This window comes from Ranitomeya variabilis, chromosome 6 (assembly GCF_051348905.1).
Source record: "Ranitomeya variabilis isolate aRanVar5 chromosome 6, aRanVar5.hap1, whole genome shotgun sequence".
Lineage (NCBI taxonomy): Eukaryota > Metazoa > Chordata > Amphibia > Anura > Dendrobatidae > Ranitomeya > Ranitomeya variabilis.
The window spans coordinates 78303392-78329139 of NC_135237.1; the positions used below are offsets into that span (position 1 = coordinate 78303392).

At 46.3% G+C, this 25748-nt stretch overlaps 1 protein-coding gene across 4 annotated transcripts; it reads right to left on the reverse strand.

Moving 5' to 3' along the window:
- Window positions 1–10: 10 nt before the first annotated feature.
- On the reverse strand, window positions 11–21604 carry MYD88 (MYD88 innate immune signal transduction adaptor). Of its 4 annotated transcripts, none has more exons than XM_077268689.1 (6): window positions 21483–21604; window positions 13892–14317; window positions 8201–8281; window positions 5750–5930; window positions 5542–5633; window positions 11–2347 (listed from the first exon to the last, which is right to left on the reverse strand). In XM_077268689.1, exons 2-6 carry the CDS (start codon window positions 14220–14222, stop codon window positions 2196–2198), a joined length of 837 nt encoding a protein of 278 aa, XP_077124804.1. In that variant the 5' UTR covers window positions 14223–14317; window positions 21483–21604; the 3' UTR covers window positions 11–2195. The 4 variants fall into 4 exon arrangements, with proteins under 4 accessions (XP_077124804.1, XP_077124802.1, XP_077124803.1 ...); XM_077268687.1 differs by lacking the exon at window positions 21483–21604 and adding an exon at window positions 21326–21425; XM_077268688.1 differs by lacking the exon at window positions 21483–21604 and adding an exon at window positions 21307–21376.
- Window positions 21605–25748: the final 4144 nt, after the last annotated feature.

Sequence of the window (25748 nt, forward strand, 5' to 3'; positions counted from 1 at the left end):
ACACGAGGTATAGATATAATTATTTAATGATGCTTAAAGGGAACCCGTCTCCAGTTTTGTGAAATAGCAGCTAAAAATATCACTTTATTCAGCGTCTGCCCTGTCTCAAAAACCTTACATAACCCCCTGACTCCACTTGTATACTCCTGAATGTATGTTACTCCCTTACTTGCGGTTCATAATGCTCCCTTTAATGGAGAAATTGCTAAACTGTATATTGTTTTTAAAATTTTCTCTACTTATATAAAAATATCTTTAAAAATTGTTGCTATTAAAATATATGTTTTGGCTTCAAATTTGTATTCTCCATTAAAAAGGAAGATGCCGCCAATCACTGGAATCAGTTCTCTTAATAAAGATAAATGAATGGGTTAATGTGGATATAACCTGCGCTGCTGAATAATCGTATGTCCAGACGTATTTCACATAAAGGTGGTTTATTCAACGCGGATTCGTGTGGTATTTCCTGATGAAGAAGTCACTTAGACTTTGAAACGCGTTGAATAAACCACCTTTATGTGAAATACGTCTGGACATAAGATTATTCAGCAGCGCAGGTTATATCCACATTAACCTGTTCATTTATCTACAGCATGGTCACTTGCTGACCCGTGGATCTGCCGCAGCGGATAACTTTATATGCTTTATCAAAAGCTCCAGCTGGTGAGTAGAATTTGATTATATCAATTCACTTTGCATTGGAGAAGACCCTATTTGCGCTGATCTCTCCAACAGTATCTCTTAATAAAGATGGCAGGATCTGCTGAACCCAGTGATTGGCTGCAGCGGTGCGGTCTGTAAACTGGCACCGGGGCAGCAGCAGAGACATAGCGGTGGACCGGGGAGAGAGACTACCAGCGCCGTTTATTTTCAGCCTCTACTAATATCAAAGATAAAAACACGAAACCAGAAAACCCCTTATTCTATGTAATTTCCCACCACCCGATGACAGCGATAACGATCCGAGGAGAGAATTCTACATTCAGAAATAAGAGATCATGTGTCAGACCCAGGAACTACCTGTGCATGTCCTCCACCCCAGGTCTGCAAATATTAATGTAGTAATGGTTTTGCCCTTTATCTGTATATTTCCAGTATACACTCACTGGCCACTTTATTAGGTACACCTGTCCAACTTCTTGTTAACACTTAATTTCTAATCAGCCAATCACATGGCGGCAACTCAGTGCATTTAGGCATGTAGACATGGTCAAGACAATCTCCTGCAGTTCAAACCGAGCATCAGTATGGGGAAGAAAGGTGATTTGAGTGCCTTTGAACGTGGCATGGTTGTTGGTGCCAGAAGGGCTGGTCTGAGTATTTCAGAAACTGCTGATCTACTGGGATTTTCACGCACAACCATCTCTAGGGTTTACAGAGAATGGTCCGAAAAAGAAAAAAAATCCAGTGAGCGGCAGTTCTGTGGGCGGAAATGCCTTGTTGATGCCAGAGGTCAGAGGAGAATGGGCAGACTGGTTCGAGCTGATAGAAAGGCAACAGTGACTCAAATCGCCACCCGTTACAACCAAGGTAGGCCTAAGAGCATCTCTGAACGCACAGTGCGTCGAACTTTGAGGCAGATGGGCTACAGCAGCAGAAGACCACACCGGGTACCACTCCTTTCAGCTAAGAACAGGAAACTGAGGCTACAATTTGTACAAGCTCATCGAAATTGGACAGTAGAAGATTGGAAAAACGTTGCTTGGTCTGATGAGTCTCGATTTCTGCTGCGACATTCGGATGGTAGGGTCAGAATTTGGCGTAAACATGAAAGCATGGATCCATCCTGCCTTGTATGGAGCATCTTTGGGATGTGCAGCCGACAAATCTGCGGCAACTGTGTGATGCCATCATGTCAATATGGACCAAAATCTCTGAGGAATGCTTCCAGCACCTTGTTGAATCTATGCCACGAAGAATTGAGGCAGTTCTGAAGGCAAAAGGGGTCCAACCCGTTACTAGCATGGTGTACCTAATAAAGTGGCCGGTGAGTGTACGTCCTCAGGTTACTAGTGGTAATTTCGGAGATCTAGTGTTCCTTTTTTTACAGATCAGGAAGGAATAGCACTTTTTCTTTCTATTGGCTGTGCTTTTGAAATGCACTGAAGTTTTGGCTCGTACATAAGGGCAGCGTTCACCTCATGTAGCTGGATATACCCCAATACCAGAAGATTGTAGAAAGCAGTAAGGGTCACTCATTTCATAAGGGCCTTGGCGAGTCTGTCCCAGAACCAGGCCTGGATGTGGGGGTTTGTATAGTCGCACACGGTAATGAAACGAAGGATGTTGGGAAATGGTCTCTTCATGGGTTTATACTTCACTGGGATCAGTCTTCTCTCACGAGCACCTGTAGATGAGAAAAACATGTAAAAATGGCAGCAGAAAACCTTTCCTTTTTATCTAGACTGTACCGACTCTTATAGATCTACATTGAAGCTTCTTCAATTGCTCCCAAACATGTCTTGTAAAAGATTCCAATATTTGGAAACTGATTGAGACACACTGTTGTTTCAGAGAAAATAAAGTTAGAACATCCAGTCGGGAACCAGATACTAGACTAGCCCAGTAACATCCATCCCTGGCCGGCTGTTCCCAGCGCCATTTCATGATTGCCAGGTGTCGAGAACCATCTTGGCCGGCTGTTCCCAGCACAGTTTCATATGATTTACAGGTTTCGAGCGCCATCCCTGGCCGGCTGTTCCCAGCACAGTTTCATATGATTGCCAGGTCTCGAGCGCCATCCCTGGCAGGCTGTTCCCAGCACAGTTTCATATGATTTACAGGTCTCGAGCACCATCCCTTGCCGGCTGTTCCCAGCACTGTTTCATATGATTGCCAGGTCTGGAGCGCCATCCCTGGCAGGCTGTTCCCAGCAGTTTCATTTGATTCACAGGCCTCGAGCGCCATCCCTGGCCGGCTGTTCCAGGCACAGTTTCATATGATTGACAGGTCTCGAGCGCCATCCCTGGCCGACTGTTCCCAGCGCCATTTCATGATTGCCAGGTGTCGAGAACCATCTTGGCCGGCTGTTCCCAGTACAGTTTCATATGATTTACAGGTTTCGAGCGCCATCCCTGGCCGGCTGTTCCCAGCACAGTTTCATATGATTGCCAGGTCTCGAGCGCCATCCCTGGCCGGCTGTTCCCAGCACAGTTTCATATGATTTACAGGTCTCGAGCACCATCCCTTGCCGGCTGTTCCCAGCACTGTTTCATATGATTGCCAGGTCTGGAGCGCCATCCCTGGCAGGCTGTTCCCAGCAGTTTCATTTGATTCACAGGCCTCGAGCGCCATCCCTGGCCGGCTGTTCCAGGCACAGTTTCATATGATTGACAGGTCTCGAGCGCCATCCCTGGCCGACTGTTCCCAGCACCGTTTCATATGATTGCCAGGTCTCGAGCGCCATCCCTGGCCGACTGTTCCAGGCACAGTTTCATATGATTGCCAGGTCTCGAGCGCCATCCCTGGCAGGCTGTTCCCAGCACCGTTTCATATGATTGCCAGGTCTCGTGCGCCATCCCTGGCAGGCTGTTCTCAGCACCGTTTCATATGATTGCCAGGTCTCGAGCACCATCCTTGGCCGGCTATTCCCAGCACAGTTTCATATGATTTACAGGTTTCGAGCGCCATCCCTGGCCAGCTGTTCCCAGCACAGTTTCATATGATTGCCAGGTCTCGAGCGCCATCCCTGGCCGGCTGTTCCAGGCACAGTTTCATATGATTGACAGGTCTCGAGCGCCATCCCTGGCCGACTGTTCCCAGCACCGTTTCATATGATTGCCAGGTCTGGAGCGCCATCCCTGGCCGGCTGTTCCCAGCACAGTTTCATATGATTGCCAGGTCTCGTGCGCCATCCCTGGCAGGCTGTTCCCAGCACAGTTTCATATGATTGCCAGGTCTCGAGCGCCATCCCTGGCCGGCTGTTCCCAGCACAGTTTCATATGATTGCCAGGTCTCGTGCGCCATCCCTGGCAGGCTGTTCCCAGCACAGTTTCATATGATTGCCAGGTCTCGAGCGCCATCTCTGGCAGGCTGTTCCCAGCAGTTTCATTTGATTCACAGGCCTCGAGCGCCATCCCTGGCCGGCTGTTCCAGGCACAGTTTCATATGATTGACAGGTCTCGAGCGCCATCCTTGGCCGGCTGTTCCCAGCACAGTTTCATGTGATTGACAGGTCTTGAGTGCCATCCCTGAACGCCTGTTCCCAGCACCGTTTCATATGATTGCCAGGTCTGGAGCGCCATCCCTGGCCGGCTGTTCCCAGCACAGTTTCATATGATTGCCAGGTCTCGAGCGCCATCCCTGGCAGGCTGTTCCCAGCACAGTTTCATATGATTGCCAGGTCTCGAGCGCCATCCCTGGCCGACTGTTCCCAGCACTGTTTCATATGATTGCCAGGTATCGAGCGCCATCCCTGGCAGGCTGTTCCCAGCACAGTTTCATATGATTGCCAGGTCTCGAGCGCCATCCCTGGACGGCTGTTCCCGGCACAGTTTCATATGATTTACAGGTCTCGAGCGCCATCCTTGGCCGGCTGTTCCCAGCACAGTTTCATGTGATTGACAGGTCTTGAGTGCCATCCCTGAACGCCTGTTCCCAGCACCGTTTCATGTGATTGACAGGTCTTGCTATAGGAGAGACCTGTGAATCGCCTTTAGCAGTGCTGGGATAAGTCAGCCATGTATGGTGCTGGACTAGTCAGGTCTTCAGCTATGGTTCCCAGACGGATCTGCAAACTACATTAGTACAAAAATATACCTGTCTGTAATCTAGCAGCCAGGCTCTCATTCATGCTGCTCATAGTTTTTGCAGTATTTTAGCTGACAGGTTTTCCCATAAAGGGAACGTCAGTTTTGAAGCCTAAGGGTACGTGCACATGGTGTTTTCAGATGCCGGTCTGCACCACAGAGAAACACTGGGGCGAGTTCAATCTGATTTTTTATCGGATTGCACTCGTCTGATTGCAGTGCAAGTGGGAAGAAGCCCTTAGTTTGACCATGAAACGCTGCTGCTCATCAGGAAATACATACTTTGGAAAATCTTCTGGTGACTATGCTTTTCACATGACTAGTCCGTGTCAGTTTAGGAGAAAAGGGCAGGTAGAAGCCATCAGGGACTGGTCTCTTAGACTTGTCATTGGACATTCATAGTCCCTGGACGACTGTTTCCCAAGTATGTTTTTTCTGAAATGCCTCTGCATTCAACCTACACGGCTGCAAAACCACAGCCCGAAACATGTCAGCATGAATCTCCAGCCAGATTCCCCCTAAGGCTGTGTGCACACGTAGCAGATTTTTTGCGTTTTTTTTCGCGTTTTTTCGCTATAAAAACGCTCACATTAAGCATCCTATTTAATAGAATGCAATCCGCATTTTTTGTGCACATGCTGCGTTGTTTTCCTGAGCGGAATCGCATTCCAGAAAAAAACGCAGCATGTTCATTAAATTTCCGCGGCAATTCTGCAACGTGTGCACTTAGCCTTAATCATTACTAGTAATAACATGGATATTGCTGTTAGTTATTCACATCAGCATAACGTACCTGGCCCAAGGCTAAGTGCAAATTTGGTCTGAAAATCACATTCACTGCTGTCCAGGTAATCATCAGATATGATCACCACCATCTTCCTACACCTGTAAAATAGATATCATTCTGGTGAGAATGTCTGTACTTTCCCATGAATGGATGGGCGTGGAATCTAGAACTTGCCACACCTAGATGTTTGTGGCTCGAGAAGCACTAACCTTACCTCTTCTCTATCAGCTCACTAGTTATGGTCCACAGGCAGGTTCCCGGGAGCACGTCCCTATCAAACACACACAGCTTCAATCTATGCTCCGTCTGCTCCAATCGGCTGATCATCTCCTGCACAAACTCAATATCCTTACTGCAGTAGCAGATAAACGCATCAAAAGATTCAGGCACGTGTCCTGCAAAATGAGAAAATTGTACTTCAATTTAATATAGTAACATTATAATATAAAAAATGTTATATATAACGGTGAATGTGTCCTTCTGTCCGAAGCCGGGATGGGTGGCGCCTGCTCAGTGCGGAGCCGGAGTCAGCGCATGCGTATACCACACTAAGACCCCATTTTATTGAAGACACTGTGTATGTGAATTTGCAGATGGGTATCGCGGGATGCACACATGTTGACTCTAGCACCATTTTATTGAAGAATGGTGCCGGAGTCAGTGCGTGTGCATACTGGGATCTCCAGCGCCATTTTATTGAAGATACTGTAGAAATTTACTAATAAAAATGCTCGCCACCCGGGCATAGAATGGGTTAAATAGCTAGTTATATATAGATGTGATGGTACCGATGTCTCTGACATTAATATTATTTGATGCTGCAACGTTTCACCAAAAATCATTAAAAAGTAGGACAGGCACAGAAACAATGTAGCCTGAGGCAGCTCCCCTCCGATTCCTTCTCACACAGATCATTTAAGCAAACAGGGAGAGCAAACCTGGGTCAGCTAAGCAATGACTATTAAAATGAGGTTTTTCCTGAGATGCAGAATAAAGGACATGTAGGGATCTAATGTTCCCCGTGGCTCATGGCAACATGTAACGGATGACAGGTCACTGTTTAATAAGACATTACAAAACCTTACTACACAATTTGTGATCCAAATTCTCCCCATTCTTAAAGAAGCATAGCCATGACGTTTTGTTTTCACTACCCCTGTGTATATGTAATGCAGTATGTGAGCATTAATATACTCCCCTACCGTCGCCTTCTCTGGGGTCCAGCCCCGTTCTGCTCTTCTTCTCGGTGACCGCTCTGCAGACTCTCCGGGTCACTCTATGCATGAGCTGGAAGTCTCTTTTCCAATGTAAGCTTATGGAGCCTCGTTCTGACACTCCATAGACTTCCATTATACCATTATAAAAGCCACTTCCAGGTCACATAAAGAGCAATATGACTAGAAGAGTCTGCAGAGTGGTGACATCACTGAGAAGAGGAGAAGAACGGGTCTGGACCCCAGAGACGGCGGTAGATGAATATATTAAAGGGGTATTCCAGGGAGATTAAAAAACAAACAATTGTACTGTCCCTGCCCTCAAACTATAAAGATGAGATGCCCAGTTCACCTATTATCTTTGTAACACTTGTAATTCTGTGTGACAGCAGCTGCTCCTCACTGCTCCCCCTCCTGTCTGGGACCTTAGTTACACATCAGTGTGCAGCTCCCCCCTGTGAGTAACAGCCAGCCTGAGAAGAGGGTGCATGACCACACCCCCTGTTCTTTGCAGAGATCCAGCTATTGTCAGGAGACTGGCTGATAGTAACAACATGGAGCTGCACACTGCTGTAATGTCCCAGAAGGAGAGGGTGAGCAGAGAGGAGCAGCTGCTGTCACACCAGTCCCCTGATAATGTCTCCCTTCCTGCAGTCCGAGGAGAGGGGACATGGCTAACACTATACTATTGGTAATCTGTGAGGCAATTCATGCTGCCCTCGGTTGGCTCCTCCCAGCACCGCTGCAGCTTATTAACATGTCTCTCTTGTGCTGGGAAGAGTCGGCCGGGAGAGGCATCAGGACTGTAGTCTCATCTACAGCTATGATCTTTCCGTCTCATTCAGCCTGGCTGCGATTCATGATGTCCGCTGTTTGGGCAGCATGAATCGCCTAACAGATTCCCTTTAAGTTAAAGACATTGGCTACTTTTTATTTACAAATGTGCTGAGGATCTGATTTTGCAACAGTTAGTAATATAAGTATTACAGGTACTCCTCCGGCACAAATGATATTTTTTACAAAATTAAAAACACTAATACTTTACATTTTTCATTCCTTCAATTTTTTTTTTAATGGCAGCTTCCCTTTAATGAAGCCTTTCTGAAAGATTGCACAGCTCTCCTGTTGGCAAAATGGTCACTGATGGAAGCGCACGTGGCCTCAGCTGTCCATCAGCCTCCTGCAAATGAAAAAGTGAACATCAAAAAGCCTAGTTTTCAATTGGAGAAAGATGATGGAGGAGAATGTGACAGGTCTGACCACCAGCAGACAATATGAGAACAGCAGAGCTGTGCGGCTTTCTGAAAGGCTTCAATGACAAGTACAGGAGGAGAATCTGTAATACTTGTATATTAGTAAGGGCCAAACTTTATTAATAAGCTGCAAAAATGTTTCATAAGTGATGTTAAACCCCTTTAAAGTAGTCACAAATGTGAGACATGTGTACTCACCATCGCTGCTGCCCACAGTAGTGTCTTGTACAGGCGATTGCAGTCCACTCCACTTCTTTAAATATTTTTTACAGTCTGATTCTTAAAGAAAAATTATTCTGCAGTTATGAATGGGAAGTAAACACAAAAACCAATTCAGGTAATAACACATGACGCCACAATCACAATAAGGCTATGTTCACACGTTGCGGTTTTTCATGCAAATTAAAAGCTGCTTTTTATAGTACCAGCAAAAGTTGTGAGATTTCAGAAATCTCCTGAACACACTTGATTTTTTTTTTTCTTTACCGTACTGGAAAACTGCAGCATTTTTTTAAATCTGCTGTATGTCACTACTTTCAGCCATTCAAAACAATGAGAGAGCAAAAAATGCAGCTGTAATTAATGTAACTTTATTAAACATGTACTGTACACACAAATGACACATATAATCCGCAGCAAAAAGTTTTTTTTTTTATAAGCATCTTTACTGCCAAGAAAGCAGTTTTGCCTGCAGAAAAACAAGATGTATGAACACAGTCCAAGTCCTCCTTAAGCTGGTTTCACACTTGCGTTGGGCAGAGCTGCGGAGGGCTGCGTACTTCTTCCGTGAAGCCCCGCCCACTGCCGCGCCTCTTCCAATTCAGCTCCGCCTACATGCATCCTGTGTACCTATCTTTAACATTGGGTGCGCAGGCCATGTGGATGCGTCCGCATGCGTCGTTTTGACGCTGCGCCGAACGCAACATGTTGCAATTTGTTGCGGCCGGCCTGTGTACCCAATGTTAAAGATAGGTACGCAGGACACATGCAGACGTAGGCGGAGCTGAATGGAAGAGGTGCGCCAGTGGGCGGGGCTTCACGGAAGAAGTACGCAGCCCTCCGCAGCTCTGCCCAACGCAAATGTGAAACCTGCCTTAGTCCTTACCTGCCAGCATAGCTCTGCTGTGCCTCCAGTACTGACCTAGAGCCGAGGTGTCAAACTGCATTCCTCGAGGGCTGCAAACAGGTCATGTTTTCAGGATTTCCTTGTATTGCATAGGTGATAATTTAATCACCTGCACAGAATGATTCCAGCACCTTGTGGAATCCTAAGGAAATCTTGAAAACACTCATGGTTTGAGGCCCTCGAGGAATGCAGTTTGACACCCCTGACCTAGAGTGTATTCTACCTTTACATTTCTATAGTCATGTGCATTTTCTGCCATCTATATCAGCATAACTGCATGAATGTTTTTACATCATTGATCTGTTAGCTGGTTTCCAGCAAAGATCAACAGTTCTGTAATCCGCTTTGCAAGCAAAACTGCTGAAAGATCAGTGAAGCGAAACTGCAAATGCTGCTCTGCTGATGCATACGGCAGAAGATTATTTGCCATATGCATCAGAGGTAGTGATGAGCAAGTGTACTCGTTGCTCGGGTTTTCCCGATCACGCTCAGGTGGTCTCCAAGTATTTCTTAGTGTTCGGAGATTTAGTTTTCATCGCCACAGCTGAATGATTTACAGCTACTACCCAGCCTGAGTACATGTGGGGGTTGCCTTGTTGCTAGGGAATCCCCACATGTGTTCAAGCTGGCTAATAGCTGTAAATCATGCTGCTGAGGTGATGAAAACAATCTCCAAGCAGTTACAAATACTCGGAGACCACCTGAGCGTGATCGGGAAAACCCGAGCAACGAGTACACTCGCTCATCACTAATCAGAGGTTATTTATACGACCAAACTATGCACAGGATCAGGGCGCATTGTAAGGTGAAATATATTCTAATATGATGGCAGGAAGCCAGCTGAGAGATACTGCTCTGAACATGATCGATCAGGAGCACTGGAACTAGAAAAGCATGCTTCCTATGGCAACTGTTGGGGATAAAAAGCCATCTAGACGGGTATTATTAGGGGGGTGAAAAGTGCGAAACAGGGCAGATTTAACATACCGTATTTTTCCGACCATAAGACGCACTTGTTTTCCTCCAAATTTGGGAGGAAAGTGTGGGTGCGTCTTATGGTACGGATGTAGCATGTGGGGAGGGGGGCAGCAGTGAGTGGGATCTCACTGTTATCCCACTTCAGGATGTCCTCGCTGCCCAGAATCAGGGCTGGGAAAACCACCTGGTCCCCGATGATTAAGTGCAGTGAATATTCATTAGCGGCTCCCCGCCCACCGATCAGCTGAGCCGGGAGCAGCAAATGAATACTGCACTTAAGCAGCGACACACATGGCTTCCTCAGCGCTGATTCCTGCAGCAGCTAGGGAGATTTGTGTGTCCTGGGGAGGAGGCAGCAGCAGGGGCCAGGGGAGAGAGGAGATCGCTGCGTACCTGCCTGCCATGCTTGGACGCCGAGTGCTGTGCACAAACAGGACCTGTGTGATGTCAGGAGTGGGCGGGCTGGAGCATCACATGGCAGCTCAGAGCCCTCCCTCTTCTTGACATCATCACAGGTCCTTCAGGCTCTTCACTAGAATCTGCTGGCTTCCATTACCTGTGCTGTGGAAAGGCAACAAGAGGGAGGGCTCTGTGTGTGCAGCCACGGGATGCTTTTACCTCACCACAGGCTGGCTCCTACAATTAAGAGGTTAGTCTTTCCAAAACACAATAAAGCACTCTGCCACTCCTGTGGTGAACTATAACTTCCAGCATGTCATAGGATCTCAGGACATGCTGGGAGTTATAGTTCTCCCATGGGATTTTAAAGCAGCACTCCAGTGTTATTTTGCAGTGCTGGAGTGGTGCTTTCAATATCAGCCCTGTGCCCCCATTCTTATACTCACCCTCCAGCATCTTCATATAGTACAGTACAGACACCACACTGGTCCCGCAGCTTCCAACATAATAACATACTATTATATATAATAACACCACATATAATAGTATGTTATTTATGTTATTAAATATTTTACCACATTTTTTTGCTTCAAATATTTTTTTCCCTATTTTCCACCTCTAAAACCTAGGTGCGCCTTATAGTCCAGTGCGTCTTATAGTCCGAAAAATACGGTAGGTATACTGGCACAAATTACTATATACATACATTATTATAAAAGAAAAAAAAAAGGAGAAGCCAGCACTGCTTATGGTCAGAATGCAATACAAATGGTGCACATGCACCTACTGAATTCTAACTGTAGTTCAAATATGAGACATTTAGCAAATAATTGATCAATTATTTGAGCTACCCCGCCACTTCACGGCAATCTCATAATGGGGCAGTCCTACTCTATGTATTTAACATCTAGGAGGCTGTAATGGCACAATGTTAATAAAATACGTAGAGTAGGACTGCCCCATTATGAGATTGCCGTGAAGTGGCGGGGTAGCTCAAAGAATTGATCAATTATTTGCTAAATGTCTCATATTTGAACTACAGTTAGAATTCAGTAGGTGCATGTGCACCATTTGTATTGCGTTCGGACCATAAGCAGTGCTGGCTTCTCCTTTTTTTTTTTCTTTTACATTGGTAAGTGGCTGACCACCACTGTTGCCGCGCACGCTGGGTTACGTACGCCATTCTTTCTGTGTTCTCTGTGATTGATAGGCTGCTGTTCACACACACAGCAGCCCTGCCCTGCCTCAGTCTCTAGTTAATTTTGCAGCTGTGTCTGAGCCTGTCTCACCCTTTAACCTTGGTGCTGGTTTGGTTTGGAGGTGTGGAAGCCAGATCTGATATGTCCGCACAGGACCTGATCGGCCTTCACCTACACTTGTCCTTCCTGGCACCAAGGGAGTGATTCTGAAAATGCTCCAGGTACAGCTTGCATGTCATAGTAAAGTAATGGTGTCTTTCTTTTTATACATCTAGGAGGCCGTAATGGCACAATGTTAATAAAATACGTAGCGTAGGACTGCCCCATTATGAGAATGCCGTGAAGTGGCGGGGTAGCTCAAAGAATTGATCAATTATTTGCTAAATGTCTCATATTTGAACTACAGTTAGAATTCAGTAGGTGCATGTGCACCATTTGTATTGCGTTCGGACCATAAGCAGTGCTGGCTTCTTTTTTTTTTTTTTCTTTTACATTATTATAAGACCACATTGTGATTTTAGGAATAAGCCTTTAAGTTTGGTGCTACAAGGCAACTTGTCTACGACTTGCTCTTCCGTGACCATTTTGGAGCTCTGATTTTGTTGTAGATAAAGTCACGCAGCGGATATGTCGCATGTCACATGTGACGCCTTTGAAGACTTGGGCACATGCATCTTACGACCAGTGGCAGAAAATCCAATATATTTGGAAACATGTGCGACTATCGCAGCATTACAGACAATGGAAGCTATCTTTCCTCCTAATGTACGGTTACATGAAGTGTAATTGTTGTGGACTTGGAGTGAACCATCAGGTCTACTGGTTTGGCTTAATCATGTCAATTGAGTGTGTATTACAGCTGTAATCCAGTGCATGTTTAATATACCAATGTGCTATTTCTGTATGTTTCTAAAGTATACTGATTGTTTGTTTTTTTTAAGACAAAAAAAAATAAAAAAAAACAAATTGGAAAAAAAAGATAATGAAAAGGAATCTGCAATAAGATGTGACCCCTATGACATGCTAAAATATAATAGGAACATAAAATACATTTAAAGGGAATCTGACAGCTGCCCTAACAGCCCCTTTTTATTGCTTATCAATTGCTATATAAATGTAAAATCAACTTCAAACCCCGCACTTGTGCTATGTAAATCAGTGAGCAAGTCTTCAGGAGGTGGACAGGGGCTTTTTTTAACATAATTTGTCCCGTCCCCCCCCCAGATTATAAAGGATCTCTGGGGATTTTTTTTCTTTTCTTAGGGTATGTGCACACAACATTCTTTTCAGGAGACTTTGTCTTGAAACGCATCTGAAAATTCTTTTTTTTTTAAAGCAATTTAAACATATGCACAGCAATGTCAAAACAACTTTCTGTGTATGTTCTGCCTTTTGAAACTTGTTTTAACCACTTCAGGCTTCAGAAACTGAAGTCACTGAAAGTAACCCATCCATTCTTCTTAAAAAAAAGCCGGTGATAAGCTAACTGCAGAAACTAAACAAAATATGTCAGAAAGTGCTTCTGGAAAAGCACTGCTTTTTTCGGATGCATCTTCTGCTTCAAAAACAATGAAGTTAAAAATCGCTGTGTGAACAAAAACTTATTTTTCATGGTGAAACAGGTCCATGTGTGCCAGGATTCACTGAGCAGATCTGGGTCTGCTAGGGCCCATCAGCTACGATATACCAGCCGAGACCCGTCCATTAAGTGATTGCCAGGTCCTATTAAAGCCTGGGCATTGCTAATGCTTCCATACCGTAAATTTATAATGGCATGGGGTTAAAGCAAACAACCAAAAAACGTAATTTAAAGGCCATTATCTCGTTAAAAGAGGGTCTGTCAGCACACCATGACTGCTCAAACCAAGCACAGGCGCTCAGTGCAGCCTTGGCATGGCCAAACAGTTCAGTGCACCTTCCCACCTGAATGTTTTCCATCTATCTCTGCCTTTCTCTACTTTGGTTGTCAGTAGCCATAGGGGGCAGAGTGAGATGCAAACTAAGTAAGTTGGAAGGAAGCACAAGGTAGGTGAACTAATGGCACCAGAATACCTGTGCTTACTTTGAACAGTCATTTTGAGCCGAGAGACTCCTTTGAAATACAAAATATAATGCAGGGAAAAAACAAACAAACAAAACAAAAACTGAAATATATGACCGTCAATTAAAAGACAATGAACAACTTACCAATTAATGGTCCTAAGTCTGTAAGAATATCATGTCTCTCTATTTTATTCAACAGTTCCAGGAGTCGCCCAACAGTCGGCTGGCCAGCAAGCTCCTGTGAACACTTCTTCTCCCATTCTTCCAGGACGGCTAGGGTCGGGTTACGGGCATTTTCAAAATTCTTGATCTCCAAATAGGTAAAGTCCATTTCTTCTGCCAGAAGAATCCATCCTGCAGCCACCACAGTGTCTGGGTTCAGGTATAGAGACAGTTTGTGCCTGGTATTGAAATTTAATGCCACCAGGGGAACCGAGGAGAAGTCTACTTCACCTGAACTTGACTCACAAGCCATGGTGATCAGAGAGTTTTCACCTTAAACTGGAAGAAATGTAAATCCCCACTCACACCGCCGTTTACTGAGCCGATCACATCTGGTCCAAGGTGTAGCTGAAACGTGAAGGGAAATCTTTTAAAATGAGGAACTTCATAATATAAATCAATTCTCTCAGTTTTCTCTAGTTCTACTCCAAGCATCTTAGTTTAAATGGAACATCTTTATCCGTATGCCCGGCCACCTAGGACCATTCTGGCTCTGTTCAATGATTACAGCCGGCTGCTGCCATAGCTAATAACACCTCATCAGTGGGGTCTCAGGGTGTCAGACCCCCCCCCCCCCACTGACCTGGAACTGATGACCTATCCGAAGGAAAGGTCATCCATATCATATGACTGGAGAACCCCTTTAATAATTATGTCCAGTGTTAAATCAGCTATGAGAGGAGAAAATATATGTGCATCTATTTATAAATCATTTCCATTGTTTTAAATATCCTCTATGTATGACCCTTTAACGAGAACCCTTTCAGCAAAAAAAAAAATTCAAAATACAGGGCTCCATGTGCCATCGCACCATGATCTGATGGGTGCCAGACGTATGGAGCAATTCTCTGCTAAAAGCTGCAGCTCCAATTTTTTCACAGTCATTTAAAAAATAAATAAATAAAATTATATAGATAGATAGATAGATAGATAGATAGATAGATAGAGATATATCTATGTATATTATCTACCGTATATCCCTAGTTCATTATTTGGAAGTCATTTCCTTTTTTTCGTCTTCCAGTATTTAATGCCGTTTTCTTGTGCCAAACTCAAGAATTTTGAGCAAAAGATTAGAAATGCTCTTTATTTTTGTCTTTTACTACTTTTTGAGCCTTTAAGGGTATGTTGCCACGGTCAGTATCAGGCAGCTCTTTGGATGCTGCACATGTCCGCTCCATCCAAAGCGCTGCCGGCTTTTGTACGTGCGGTGATTCCTCATGTGTTCACTGAACCGTGCGGAATCACCGCTTCCCAATACATTGGACTGTGATATTTATCTTGCAGGGACTGAGCGTCTCCGCCGACAAAAATTAACATGCTGCAGTCTAGAAAGACGCGCCGCATGTCCATTTCCGCAGGGAAGCCTGAATCCTGAACGTGTGAACGTACCCTTAAGAGCAAAAAGTCAAAGTCATGATACAGTTAAAAGTGTCACACGCAAATCTTAAAAGAAAAATTAAAGAAAAATCACTCCAAAAAAGGGACTAGAGTACATTTGTGCAACAATGGTGTGACTTTGAAAATAGATCGGCTGCAAACATCTGGATTGTGAAGAAAAAAAAAAAAAAAAAAAAAAAAGACAAACACAGTAAATAAAAAAAGAAAAGCGAACAGAGTAAATAAAAAATACAAACAAGTAGAAAATAGATGTCAAAATAGGTGCAACTTAAGAGGCATATGGTGAAAAACAAACTGAAAACATGAAAAACTAGGCAAAATAAATAGGCGCAAATGCAATAAGGTACAGGCTCTGTGCCTCCTTACAAATTTGTATGCATTTAAAAGGTGTGATAAAGGCTGTAGGCATCAGTATGTGTGCCCATTATGTACAGCGCCATCATTGAGCCATTTCCATGATGTGTAAGGGGTCTGTGACACTTCTGTAGATGTTGGGGGTGACCGATCTCTGCATGTACAAAAATCTACTGTATGTTTCGTTTCTGGCATTGCTGCGACAGTCAGGTTTCCTACACTCCCCTGAGAAGCCCAAGCTATTTCTATTAGCATTTATATAATTATATTTCAAAGGCTCTTTCCACCTTGGCTATTTATAACCTGTGGATGGATAATAAATGTCTGACTTCTGTAACCCCCAGAATAACTAGAACGAAGCTGTTGATCCCCTCGATGCGCGGCTGCAGTGGAGTTAGATTGGAGTAGAGTTTGTGTTATATGAGACAAAGCTTTTTCGACTCTTCACCAATGAAACTATAAAAATCCATAAATCAAAGGCATAAAGAACACCATTACGACGTTCCCTGATCACTATTTGGTGAGTTTTGGACGTTGCAGAATTTCTGCACCTATTATGTAAATTAGGTTACTTGCATTTTTCTGTGCGTTTTTTTAATGTTTTTGACTCTGTATTTTTTGTCTATTTGGTGCGTCATTCTTTAAAACAAAGCAGATTGGCTTTTTAAACTTCCTGATATTTGACATTCTTATGTGTGGATTACATATGTTTTTTTAACTGTGGATTTTCCGCACCTAATGCAAGTCTCTGGGGAAATTCTGCACAGAACACTCAGCAAGGGAAATTAAAATACTGTGGATTGGAAATCCGCACTGCCGGTCAGTTTAGGCTACTTTCACACTTGCCTCGTACGACGCACGTCGCAATGTGACGTGGCAACGTCCCGACGCAAACTGAGTAAAGAACACAACGTGGGCAGCGGATGCAGTTTTACAACGCATCCGCTGCCCCATTGTGAAGTGCGGGGGAGGAGGGGCATGCGCGGTCGGAAATGGCGGACACGACGCACCAAAAAACGTTACATGGAACTTTTTTTTGTGCCGACAGTCCGACGCAACCGTCGCACGACGGTTGCGACGTGTGGCAATCCGTCGCACTGCGTCGCTAATGCAAGTCTATGGAGAAAAATCGCATCCTGCAAGCAATTTTGCAGGATGCGTTTTTTCTACAAAACGACGCATTGCGACGTGCAGTGCACGACGTTAGTGTGAAAGTAGCCTTACGCAGCATAAAAAAAAGAAGCACAGTGGGCAGGAGATTTCTATTAATCCCCTCGAATTTGCTGGTCCTGTAAATGCTGCATTTCTGCCACAGCATCAAAAACGTGATAAAAAGCTCATCGTGAGCACACAACCTCAGTGCGTACCCATCAGATGAAGTACAGGACCCGTCACACCACCTTATTACAAGGGGACGTGGTAATTTATTGTACCATCTATTCATAAACACCAGGACCCAGGTACTGTCTGCGCAGGCACAGATCTCCCCCGTGCTGGACACAGTCAGCATTTCACACATAGACCAGATATCTCCCGTCCTGTACAGTCACCACTACAGAGAACTGGGACGTTGTGTGTGGGATTCACTGTTCTTCATTGTGTGGTCACTAAGTAATGACAGGATATACCGGGGTTTCACAACACACTTTACACATCTGTTGCAACTTGAACTTGCGGGAAGATTGTACAATGTGTCTGACATACGAGATTCAGTCCCCCAATGGTAAGACATGTGCGTAGCCATGCAGTCAGCAATCGGGTATGAATAAGCCTCTGTTCACATTACAGCAGTACTGTATACATCAGGAGTATTCCTCAATGTACACCTCTGACATATGCCATTGTGGTGTATGTTTTTTTAGTAAAGTATGCCGCCACATACCGGCTCAGCAAGATGCATAGTCCCGTCAGTGGTATGCGTCTGGGAATAATCTAGAGATAAACCTCCCATAATCCAAAAACAGAAGGTGAAGAGGAGCCGAAGCGCAGAAGATGCCATATGTGGTAGTAACGTACACCAAGTTAGAGCCTATGTCAATGTATGAATGCAACTGCACCAAAAAAGCATTTCTGAGGCATCACCCAGACTCCAATGATCAGAAAATTGTACACTGTGTGGTATATACCAAAAGAAGACTTTCCTCCATCTCCTTCAGTTACTGGATAAAATAGGCCCAAGTCCAGGCCCTGCTGAGCCCTGGAGGACGGCAGACGTCCATTTCATTACATAAGTGTCCAATGATGCTCGGTTTTCACATTGTGGTTCCAGAGCAAATCATTGGCGCTTTGAACAAAGAGGATTTAGAGCAGGTACGCCCTGAAAGAGCGCTAATAAATTGCTCAAAAGATGAACGTATTCCTGTCTATACAAAAGCAACTTTTGTTTGAGAGTCTTAACAGCTTCAGGTTTCTAAAGACTCCAAACGGTTACAAGAAGTGACGTGACCATGCACCAGGCTATGAAGATGCTACATACTTTGTAATAGACGTCAATGGAAAGGCAGAAAACGTCCGGCACTGTTTTTGCTTGAAGAATCTCCAGCAGCTTCTTCAATATTGAATGGAGATAAATAAAGCGCCACTCCGGCAGTTTCTCTTTTTTATTTCACCAATTTCTGTTCCCTGCCTGTAATAAAATACCACACCAGGAGTGGAATAATAAAAAAATTAAAAAAACACTCATAGGGAAAAAAAAAAAAAAAGAGGGACTTAACATCCATTGTCCAAGCACGAGTCCGATGCCATTCTTGGATACATATTTTATCAAGCGTGATGGACACATGTTGAGCATAAGTATTCTGATCCTCTAAGCAAAGAGTCCGTCCACTTAGCTATAAGCCGCTCTATGTACAAAGTACCTACTACCCCTTGTCCCAAGAGAAGTTGCAGATTAGGGAAAAGGTCTACAGAGAAGGACAGGGAAGGTTATGTAGCATGATGGGCAATGGAAGGAAGAAAGCTGGAGAGAAGAACTGAGGGGAGGAGCACATTCCAACAGAGAAAGCACAAGAACACAGTGATCATGACAAAGCGACGCACCAAATACCTGACTGTGCTCTGTAATCTCCTACTGCATCCCTGCCACTGAAACACAGTATACTGTACCAGCCATATGCTGCACCCGCTGTATACTGCACCCGCTGCGCCAGCCATATGCTGCACCCGCTGTATACTGCACCAGCCATATGCTGCACCCGCTGCGCCAGCCATACGCTGCGCCAGCCATATGCTGCACCCACTGTGCCAGCCATATGCTGCACCTGCTGCGCCAGCCATATGCTGCACCTGCTGTATACTGCACTCGCTGCGCCAGCCATATGCAGCACCCGCTGTATACTGCACCCGCTGCACCAGCTGTATTCTGCACCCGCTGTATACTGCACTCGCTGCGCCAGCCATATGCTGCACCTGCTGTATACTGCACCCGCTGCGCCAGCCATATGCAGCACCCGCTGTATACTGCACCCGCTGCGCCAGCCATATGCTGCACCCGCTGTATACTGCACCCGCTGCGCCAGCCATATGCAGCACCCGCTGTATACTGCACCCGCTGCACCAGCTGTATTCTGCACCCGCTGTATACTGCACTCGCTGCGCCAGCCATATGCTGCACCTGCTGTATACTGCACCCGCTGCGCCAGCCATATGCAGCACCCGCTGTATACTGCACCCGCTGCGCCAGCCATATGCTGCACCCGCTGTATACTGCACCCGCTGCGCCAGCCATATGCAGCACCCGCTGTATACTGCACCCGCCATATGCTGCACCTGCTGTATACTGCATTCGCTGCGCCAGCCATATGCTGCACCCACTGCGCCAGTCATATGCTGCACCCGCAGTATACTGCACCTGCTGCACCAGCCATATGCTGCACCCGCTGTATACTGCACCCGCTGCGCCAGCCATATGCTGCACCCGCTGTATACTGCACCCGCTGCGCCAGCCATATGCTGCACCCGCTGTATACTGCACCCGCTGCGCCAGCCATATGCTGCACCCGCTGTATACTGCACCTGCTGCGCCAGGCGTATACTGAACCTGCTATGCCAGCACAATGCTGCACCCACTGCTCCAGCCGTATTCTACACCCGCTGCGCCAGCCGTATTCTGCACCCGCTGCGCCAGCCGTATTCTGCACCCGCTGCGCCAGCCTGCTCCCACCTGACCACAGGAATCAGTTTTTGATTTTACAGTGAATCTTTCAATACATTTACTTTCATAATCTTTTCTTTCTTAGAGTAACACATGAGACTGATAGTAGCTGCTTAACCGGCTAGATGCTGCTGTCAATCACCATCATTTAAATGGATCATTGCCGGACCCATCGCTCACCTGCCTGCTCATCTCAATTATAGGGTGCCAATGGGTTGCCATGCAGCCCGGACTTTAGATGCTGGGCACATAGAAGATCAGTAATTTGGCTACAGACTACAATACTAAAATATTAGAACAGGAGGGGAGGATGAAAAAATTATTAAGTGAAAAACATGATTAAAAACAAAACCTGACGCGTTTCTGACATATCAGTGCCCATAGTCTTGTATTGTAAGGACATTAACGTGCCAGAAACGCGTCAGGTTTTGTTTTTAATTATGTTTTTCACTGTTCTTTTCTTTCTATAATACTAAAATATTACAGTACCCAGTACAAGTGCTCAGATCACTTAAATCATCCTTTTTCCAATTAAAAAAAAAAGGAGTATCACAAAGCCTCCAAATAGCCCCATCGACTGAAAAGTTAAAACTTTGGGTCTCAGAGATCGTGCAAAACAAACTTTTTTTTGGGCAATGTCTCAATGAATGTCCTAATAAGGCTACTTTCACACTTCCATCGTTTGGCCAATGTCGCAATGCGTCGTTTTGGAGAAAAAAACGCATCCTGCAAAGTTGCCCGCAGGATGCGTTTTTTTCTCCATAGACTTGCATTAGCGACGCATTGCGAAGTATGGCCATACGTTGCATGCGTCGACCACTGGATGCGTCATGGTTTGGCGGACCGTCGTCTCGGAAAACGTTCAAGGGAACCTTTTTCCGTACGTGGCATCCAGTGTTTCAGACTGCACATGCCGCCCAGCAGGAAATATCGCTCTCACGATCGGTACATCGCCCCGACGCTTCGTGACGCCCCGTACCGAAGGAAGTGTGAAGGAAGCCTTAGACCCAAGAAATGACATCAGCATTTTGGGTTGTTTTTTCAATGTTTGACCTAATAGGATTTTTTTGTGGACAGGAATACAAAAAAAAAAAAAAGTTATAGCTCTTGGAAAAAATGAAAGCGCAAAAGCAAAAAAATTGAACCAATCCCGAAGGCGTTACTGATTCTTGCTCCCCCAAATCCCCATGTGCCTGGACCCTCTTCATATGGGGGGCACAGAACATCGCACCAAGCGGAGACAGACGAAGCCCAACATGAAATGCCAACAAGCCACCCTCCAGCCCTGGGGGGCAACTGCGCCCCCTGCAGGGGAACATCGCCCAAAAGGGCAGAATGCACAGGCCCCTGAGGGCAGCCATGGTACAACCCAGCATCATTCTGTCTATATGCCCATATCAGCCGCACAGTGTGACCTGCGCCCTCTCACCCGCGGTCCGCACACTCACCGCCCTGACAGCAGCCTCCCCGTCACTGGCACGCCACCCACTACCGCTCCGTGTCAAAACTGAAACTGGCGGAGCAGGACTCTACCATTACCAGCAATGAACGGGGGAGGGCAAAGTGTATTGGTGCCCAAAGAGGAATAAACTAAGGCCTGATTACCTCAGTAAATCTGCGCTGTCCGGTATAATTCCTGTGTATGCCGTGGACGCCGCAGGAACCCAGAAAGTTGTGATTCAGAGAGAGTTCTGTGACTGAGTTATATAACACCCCCCTCCCTCAGCGACATGGACTGTTCTCAATAGCAGGAAGTTACTGAGAAAGTTTGTGGGAAATGATGCGCTGAGTGAGTTCTGTTACCACAGAGTGTGATTACTACAGCGACAGCGTTATACAGGGCGTTATTATCACTGTATGGCCGGGGAGGCTCCCTGGATGGGGCCAGGATTATATAACGTTTCTCTGCTGTTTCCTGTTACTTCTCTTCCCTTACTAGTAGTTGGGACTTTCCAGCAGGGAATAATCATGCGAGACCGTGACTGCTGTAGTGGAGGCCGAACCACCAGGCTGAAATTCATTCAGCTCACTAGTAGTGTTAACATCAATTATACTTATTTTCTATAAATTGTATTAATATTGGGCAGAATTAAGTATGCTGACATCATCCTAGATACAGTATGAGCCACCACTCGGCCCCCTATATACAGTATGAGCCCCACACAGCCCCCTATATACAGTATGAGCCCCACACAGCCCCCTATATACAGTATGAGCCACCACACAGCCCCCTATATACAGTATGAGCCACCACACAGCCCCCTATATACAGTATGAGCCACCACACAGCCCCCTATATACAGTATGAGCCCACACCCAGCCCCTACATACAGTATGAGCCCCACACAGCCTCCTATATACAGTATGAGCCACCACACAACCCCCTATATACAGTATGAGCCCCACACAGCCTCCTATATACAGTATGAGCCACCACTCGGCCCCCTATATACAGTATGAGCCACCACACAGCCCCCTATATACAGTATGAGCCCACACCCAGCCCCCACATACAGTATGAGCCCCAGACAGCCTCCTATATACAGTATGAGCCACCACACAACCCCCTATATACTGACAAACCCACACCCAGCCCCCACATACAGTATGAGCCCCAGACAGCCTCCTATATACAGTATGAGCCCCACACAGCCTCCTATATATAGTATGAGCCACCACACAGCCCCCTATATACTGACGAACCCACACCCAGCCCCTATATACAGTATGAGCCACCACACAGCCTCCTATATACAGTATGAGCCCCACACAGCCTCCTATATACAGTATGAGCCCCACACAGCCTCCTATATACAGTATGAGCCACCACACAGCCCCCTATATACTGACGAACCCACACCTAACCCCCTATATAGAGTATGAGCCACCACACAGCCTCCTATACACAGTACGAGCCACCACACAGCCCCCTATATACAGTATGAGCCACCACACAGCCCCCTATATACAATATGAGCCACCACACAGCCCCCTATATACTGACAAACCCACACCCAGCCCCCTATATACAGTATGAGCCACCACACAGCCCCCTATATACAGTATGAGCCACCACACAGCCCCCTATATACAGTATGAGCCACAACACAGCCCCCTATATACTGATGAGACCACACCCAGCCCCCTATATACAGTATGAGCCACCACACAGCCCCCTATATACAGTATGAGCCCACACCCAGCCCCTATATACAGTACGAGCCACCACACAGCCCTCTGTATACTGATGAGCCCATACCCAGCCCCCTATATACAGTATGAGCCACCACCCAGCCCCCTATATACTGATGAGCCCACACCCAGCCCCCTATATACAGTATGAGCTACCACACAGCCCCCTATATACAGTATGAGCCACCACTCTGCCCCCTATATACTGATAAGCCCACACCCAGCCCCCTATATACAGTATGAGCCACCACACAGCCCCCTATATACAGTATGAGCCACCACACAGCCCCCTATATACTGATGAGCCACCACACAGCCCCCTATATACAGTACGAGCCACCACACAGCCTGCTATATACAATATGAGCCACCACACGGCCTCCTGTATACAGTATGAGCCACCACACAGCCCCCTATATACTGTTGAGCCCACACACAGCCCTTATATACAGTATCAGCCACCACACAGCCCCCTATATACAGTATGAGCCACTACACAGCCTCCTATACAGTATGAGCCACTACACAGCCTCCTATATACAGTATGAGCCACCGCATAGCCTCCTATATACAGTATGAGCCACCACACAGCCTCCTATATACAGTATGAGCCACCACACAGCCTCCTATATACAGTATGAGCCACCACACAGCCCCCTATATACAGTATGAGCCACCACACAGCCCCCTATATACTGATGAGCCGACACACAGCCCCCTATATACAGTGAGCCACCACATAGCCTCCTATGTACAGTATGAGCCCCCTAATATACAGTATGAATCCACACATGCCCCTATATTCAGTATGTGACCCACATAGCCCCCTATATTCAGTAAGAGGCCTCACAGCCTCCTCCATACAGTAGGCGTCTACACATAGCTCCTATATACAGTATGAGCCTCCACATAGACCCCTATGTACCGATGAGCCACCACACAGCCCCCTATATACAATATGAGCCACCACACGGCCTCCTATATACAGTATGAGCCACCACACAGCCACCTATATACAGTATGAGCCACCACATAGCCCCCTATATACAGTATGAGCCACCACACAGCCCCCTATATACAGTATGAGCCACCACCCAGCCTCCTATATACAGTATGAGCCACCACACAGCCCCCTATATACAGTATGTGCCACCACACAGCCCCCTATATACTGAAGAGCCCACACCCAGCCCCCTATATACAGTATGAGCCACCACACAGCCCCCTATATACAGTATGTGCCACCACACAGCCCCCTATATACAGTACGAGCCACCACACAGCCCCCTATATACTGTTGAGCCCACACACAGCCCCTATATACAGCATGAGCCACCACACAGCCTCATATACAGTATGAGACACCACATAGCCTCCTATATACAGTATGAGCCACCACACAGCCCCTATATACTGACAAACCCACACCCAGCCCCTATATACAGTATGAGCAACCACACAACCTCCTATATACAGTATGAGCCCCACACAGCCTCCTATATATAGTATGAGCCACCACACAGCCCCCTATATACTGACAAACCCACACCCAGCCCCTATATACAGTATGAGCAACCACACAACCTCCTATATACAGTATGAGCCCCACACAGCCTCCTATATATAGTATGAGCCACCACACAGCCCCCTATATACTGACAAACCCACACCCAGCCCCTATATACAGTATGAGCCACCACACAGCCTCCTATATACAGTATGAGCCCCACACAGCCTCCTATATACAGTATGAGCCCCACACAGCCTCCTATATACAGTATGAGCCACCACACAGCCCCCTATATACTGACGAACCCACACCCAACCCCCTATATAGAGTATGAGCCACCACACAGCCTCCTATACACAGTACGAGCCACCACACAGCCCCCTATATACAGTATGAGCCACCACACAGCCCCCTATATACAATATGAGCCACCACACAGCCCCCTATATACTGACAAACCCACACCCAGCCCCCTATATACAGTATGAGCCACCACACAGCCCCCTATATACAGTATGAGCCACCACACAGCCCCCTATATACAGTATGAGCCGCAACACAGCCCCCTATATACTGATGAGACCACACCCAGCCCCCTATATACAGTATGAGCCACCACACAGCCCCCTATATACAGTATGAGCCCACACCCAGCCCCTATATACAGTACGAGCCACCACACAGCCCTCTGTATACTGATGAGCCCATACCCAGCCCCCTATATACAGTATGAGCCACCACCCAGCCCCCTATATACTGATGAGCCCACACCCAGCCCCCTATATACAGTATGAGCTACCACACAGCCCCCTATATACAGTATGAGCCACCACTCTGCCCCCTATATACTGATAAGCCCACACCCATCCCCCTATATACAGTATGAGCCACCACACAGCCCCCTATATACAGTATGAGCCACCACACAGCCCCCTATATACTGATGAGCCACCACACAGCCCCCTATATACAGTACGAGCCACCACACAGCCTGCTATATACAATATGAGCCACCACACGGCCTCCTGTATACAGTATGAGCCACCACACAGCCCCCTATATACTGTTGAGCCCACACACAGCCCTTATATACAGTATCAGCCACCACACAGCCCCCTATATACAGTATGAGCCACTACACAGACTCCTATACAGTATGAGCCACTACA

Bases quoted from the DNA above. Each gene is read 5' to 3' on its own strand.
- MYD88 (XM_077268689.1), bottom strand. From the start codon at position 14,222: ATGGCTTGTGAGTCAAGTTCAGGTGAAGTAGACTTCTCCTCGGTTCCC. The intron at 8,282-13,891 runs GTAAGTTGTTCA...TTTTTCTTTAAG, and splicing joins AGACTTAGGACCATTAATTG to AATCAGACTGTAAAAAATAT. The intron at 5,634-5,749 runs GTAAGGTTAGTG...TCTATTTTACAG, and splicing joins AGTGAGCTGATAGAGAAGAG to GTGTAGGAAGATGGTGGTGA.